The 5,517-nt window shown below is 40.7% G+C and overlaps 1 protein-coding gene across 2 annotated transcripts in view; it reads right to left on the bottom strand.

Annotated features, from left to right (window-relative positions):
* Positions 1-2,974: 2,974 nt before the first annotated feature.
* The window catches only part of ATF7IP2 (activating transcription factor 7 interacting protein 2), a 26,381-nt gene continuing 23,838 nt past the window's right edge, over positions 2,975-5,517 (bottom strand). The window contains exons 10-11 of one of the 2 annotated variants that reach the window (XM_011358358.1): positions 3,972-4,057; positions 2,975-3,388 (exon numbers count right to left, since the gene is read on the bottom strand). In XM_011358358.1, coding sequence (XP_011356660.1) covers positions 2,975-3,388; positions 3,972-4,057 — 500 coding nt within the window. The remainder of the gene's footprint in view (positions 3,389-3,971; positions 4,058-5,517) is intronic. The other variant, XR_002779874.1, reaches the window with a different exon arrangement.

Here is a 5,517-nt window from a genome sequence, read left to right as displayed (position 1 = left end):
TAGGGTTCTTGGTCTCATGCAACAGAATTGGTTAAGTAAGGAAAGATTGAGGGAGAGAGGAGGGAGGTAGGGAAGGAGCCTATTACGAAATGTAGGAGTCAGCACTGCCTTCGCTTTGTACATGGAGGAAAAGGAGGAGCAGACAAATGAAATGTGTTGGAACTGGCTTTCAGACCCAAGTTCATACTCTGTGAGAGCAACATATGAGATGTGTCACTTTCCAGGACTGTTGGACAAACTAGTGTGCCCTACTCAAGCCCCCAGAGCAAGGACATGCTTCCTCTGCCTGAGGACTCCCCACAATCTTAGGGAGGGAGCCATCGAAGTTATAGAAAAAGGAATTTATCATAGGGCTAGACGTGGCCTGGTGTGGGAGAGCTAGTGGAGAAGGCTATGCAAACTGTTTCCTCTGGATCCAGTACTGAGCCTGGAGTCTAGACATCAACGAGGTGGCAGTCAAGGATGGATGTGGATGAGAGCAAGTACAAACGAGAAGAGCTTGTGTGTGTCACCACCTCCACCCTTGAAACCACGGGAATCATGGGTCTGTGGGAAAAGCACAAAGCAGCACACGTATGGGCCTTGTACTTGGACAGGCCAAAGGCATCTCTGGCTGAAGCTGCAGGTCCATGAGCCAGCAGCTCAGCAAGCAGGCATAAACCGCCACACTGATGCCCTGTATCTACTTTCAGAACGTAAAACGTTCTGAAATTGACTGCTGTTTCACTTCTGCCTTGGAATCTTATGCAGTGTCTCATAACCAACGCTAACCTTCAAACGGCTAGAGGACATCCTGGGAGAGGTAGTTCCAGGTTAGTGACACGGACACAATACAAAACCACCACGCCTGCCTTATGAGTGTCAAGGGCGTTATAGTGTACTGCTCATTGACCAAAAATGGCAGAGGTTTGCTTTCTTGTTCACCTGCAGCTTCGACACCTGCCCTAAGATAAGCCAATCAGATGTGTGTCTGAGGTTTTGATTCTGGAGCCACAAGGCGGCAGGAACAGTGGTGAATTCTTCCTGTTCCACCCATCTGGTCCCCACGAGGCAGCACAGTGTGGCGTATGCAGCAGGAACCTAGGACCAGAGCACTGGGTTTGAATGGGCCGGGTCTCTGTGCCTTGGGCAAGCTGTCTAAACTCTGACCAGTTTTCCCATCTTTAAAATGGGTAAACTTAACATATCATTCATTACGTTGTAGAATGTGAATTGCATAAACTCAGGTTTGAAACTTAATTTGTCACCACCTTTTTTTCCCCTTTTCCCCAAGCCTGAGTCTCTCAGCTCCATGGTGATTCCAAGAGCTACCTAATAGCCTTTTGTCAATATATTCAATTTTAGCTTATCAGACTTTGGTCCTGTCTCTTAAAAGAGGCATAAAAGTTTCCCAACAAAAGTATGTGAAGTGTTTCATGGCACCGGTGGGGTCTGCTCTTTGAACTATGTACTGGATCTCTTTGGTGTCACTGATAACAGTGGAGAATCTTGCTCCTGCCCTCCAAAAGGGGAGAAACATTAATGCTTCTAAGATGCCTGTTGTCACGCCTTCCTCCCTTTTCCTATTACTGTGAAAACTTTTAAGACTTGCGTGCTGATCGACATTGCCGATTCACCGGTTGGGGATGCGGTTTCACTTTGGAGACACACACCAAAATCTTGTTTATGGTCTGTGGGCTTCCCTTAGCGAGTGACTGTCTAGCTTACATCAACCTGAGGTACAATCCTCCCTGAAAGGGAGCCCGCGTCCCAGGCCACAGGATGCACTCCATTGGTGAGCCCGAAATGGGGCTGCAGAGGGCAGCTCATCCCATTCATTTCAGCCCAGAATCTGGCTGGCTCTTTCGGTCGTAATGTTTTGGAAGGGAAAGACACAGGAGACTGAAAAATAACAGCTTTATTCATGGCTGAAGAGGTGAAGGCATCCACAAATGCCAAAGAAAACCATTCTCTGTTCATTTAAAAAATCTCAGTGCCTTGGAGGCTTGAACTTTCACTATGTAACAGAAAAGAATGCCTCTTTTTAACAGACTCTTTCACACTAATGGTTATCTTCCCGTTTTCTCAACATCCCATAGAGTTTGTCCCACTGGATCCTGACTTACCAAGTCTGTTCACTCATCAAGTTTCTTGGGTTTCCTGTGCCAGCCACAGCTTCAGCGAAGTGGCCCCTCAGACAGAGAAGTGCACAGGACACGTCTATCGGAGACCCCTAGTGTAATGATGGCAGCCAGGAAATGAGCAAAGTGTAGCATTAGGGAATCAGCCAATTAAAGCCTTAAATCTAAGGCAGACAATTCCATTTTCTTCAACTGAAATAGTGGGTTGGATGCTTTTATAAAAGATATTGTATATTTTGTGTACACAGCACACAATGAGTAACTAATTTTATTATACATATGTATACAGATTTAGGGAATACCTCCAGACTATTTCCCTAAATAGACGTTAAAAAAAAAAAAAGGAGGTGGTGGTGAGGGCACAAATTAATAGCCCTTAGAATTTGAACAGAATGGGAAGACATTTATTTTCATTTTCATAAAATCTTGGTGGAGATGCACCCCAGGGATTACCTGGCCTCAGTAAAGAACTGATTTTTCTTGTACCTATACTGACCACAGGAAGGCGACCTAAAGCTGATTGTCTACAGAGTAAATGGTGGCTGCTCGTATCTTCGGGCTTCTGATAGCAGCAGTTCATAGTCACCAAAGGTATCATACACAGCACAGCTTAGAGACATGGATTGACGATAGTGGATGTTCTAGAACATATCCATTGGAAGTACTTACTGAATGCAAATCAGAAATTCATAAAACTGGAGGCCACTACAACATAGGGAAGAGGACTGTCCCTCTACAAAGGGCTCACAATCTTACTGGCCCTTCAAGATGGCATATTGTAAATAAACAACTTAAATATGAAAAAAAAAAAAAAACCAATGTAGTACAGTATATAATTAATGAAGATTTTTCTTTTAACTGAGAACTTCAGAAAACCCAGGGATAGATTTTATATCACAAAATGGTCCATATCGCCCAAAAATATCTTTCGATTGGACAGTGAAATAATATTTGTTGGAAGCTAAAAACTGAGATAAAGTACAGGCCATTGGGAGTGGTAAAGCTTTAATTTCTCCAATTTTCTTCCAAACCAACTTATTATTGGGGTTCTCATGGCACAGGAAGAGGTGGTAGCTTTCCACGGGTGCACACTTGGGATTGATTTTGGTGATGTTCCAAGTCAGGGCGATGCCCTTGGGTCTCAGCACCCGTTTCACTTTAAGCTCAGGCTTCTGGGGAGGAAGTGTGTCCCGGATTTTGTCTACCAGTTCAGGTAGCAGTGGTGGTGGTTCTGGGAGAGGTGGCAGATGCTCAAAGGACTCAGGAACCTAAAACACATTTGTAAAAACTTTAGTGAGATGAATTGGTGGGTTCTAATTCTTTTAAAGTGGTCAGCTGCAGTTCTACCAAATCCTAAGAACAAAAGGATGCTTCAAGAATATGTGAGGCTGGATCTAGTCTTTTTGAGCTTAAGCTTCTTTCGGAGTTAAGATTCTATACTGGAATATCACTAACCCCGCACTGGGTTGGGTGACACATATTCTGGATAACATTCCATCTCATTTCCAAATTGTGTTCCCCAACACTGTGCTCATTTACATAAAAAGTGTGCGTGGACGAGAACATCCATTTCCCCCTATCCTCATCAACGATGGCTATTATTCTTAAAACAAAAATCTTTTCCAATTTGTGGAGTAAAAAATTCTATTTATTTTAATTTCTAGCTTCTAGAAAATTCAATAACAGTATTTTAATTGTGTAAATAGACTCAGAATAGCACAGTTTGAAAAGCACATTAAAGCACTTTCCAAGCTGAAATATGACCCAAATTACTTTTTGATGAGTAAAACGTGCACTTCCATTTCCACTCAGTTTGGACGACTGTCCCCACACAGCGTTTCATGTCAGTACCTGGATTGCACTTTGTGCCACTTGAGTTGTCTCTTTTGAGATAGAAACAGCTTTCATAGGTGACTCCAGGGTGGATACGGGATTTTCTGTGAACAACACAAGGTTTAAGAAGTTAAACTGATCTGCAATAATCAATCCCTTAGCCTTCAAGCAAAGAATAGTAGTCTGCACCCTGGGTGGATGCTAACTTCTAAAAATTTCAGAAACTTAAACACATCTATTAAGCAGTAAAAACCATTTTAGATCCCTTGTGTATGCAGTCATATAATGGTTTCATATACTTTATGAACCTCTCCAAATCAAATTTGTTAAACTTGTAAGTTTCTTTTGACTGACAAGGGTAATTAAGAGTGCATTGTGTTTCAAAGTTAATTTATTAGTCACTTTATTTACTGGTGTTAAAAAATTTTTTTAGAAGAGGTAATGACTTTATGATTTTAATTCTCAGAGTCTGTACAGCCTTTTTTAACTGGTTTTAATAATTAGGACTAGATCTGTAAAAGCATAATCTGTAGGTTAATCATCACACAGAAGCTGACATAAATGACCTTTAATTTTTCAAGCGAACAGTTTCATACAAAAAAGATTCTAACAAATACAACTTTCCATAACTAACATTCCTTCTTTCAATAGTTTGTAGAAGGTAAAGCTAGAAAAGTTTTGAGTCTAAGTCACTAAGAATTTGCATATCTTTGCATATGTTAAGGAGTTTAGATTTTACCCTAAAGACAAAAACATAACCAGATTTGTATGTAAGAAATAATATTTTAGTGGCAACTTGGGGGATTCATTAAAAGCAGTTAAGTCAGGGCAGAAATATTAGTTAAAAAGTTATGGCAACAGACCAGGCCAAAGGTGATGAAATTCTAAAATAAGAAAGTATGAATCAGATCTGTTAGCTTCTCAGGAGACAGAAATGATGGGCTTGAAAACCGACTAGATGTTGGAATGAGGCAGATCTAGGAGTCAAGCGACTCTTCCACTTCTGGCTTGGGAAACTGAGTGAGCTATTGATACCGTTTACCGAGTCTGGGAATATTGGAAACAACCCAAATCTGACCTGACTGGTACTCAGAACTGTACATTCCACAGGGCAGACTCACATCACCACGAGTTAGCATCATGAATGAGCATAACTATCCTTCCATTTGCTAGATTTCAAACTGAAGCCACCAAGTTAAAGGTATGACTTATTTTGTTAAGCACTGAATTAATCTGTGTTCTTACTTTGTATTTCACTGTATCTCAAATCCTGTATCATGCAGTTTAGAAACAATTCAGTAATCTTAATCATTAAAAAAAGTAACTGATTACTTCATTATGGACTTTATTTTTCAAATTTATATTTTTAATCTTCATGTTGAAACTGGAAATTGAAGGGTTTTTAAATCTTATCATGAGGTACCTGGAGATTCCAATGGCTCCAACCTTTTTTGGATCCATAGTTGAAAGGGGGGAAGGAACTGGATTACATACTTCCTATATAATCTCCATTTTAAAAATATTACATAATTTAGTTATGCTAATAAGTAGAATTCAAACATTT

Source organism: Pteropus vampyrus, unplaced genomic scaffold, assembly GCF_000151845.1.
Source record: "Pteropus vampyrus isolate Shadow unplaced genomic scaffold, Pvam_2.0 Scaffold40, whole genome shotgun sequence".
Lineage (NCBI taxonomy): Eukaryota > Metazoa > Chordata > Mammalia > Chiroptera > Pteropodidae > Pteropus > Pteropus vampyrus.
The sequence above is the reverse complement of the archived record's forward strand: the minus strand, read 5'-3'. Positions and strand labels throughout refer to the sequence as shown.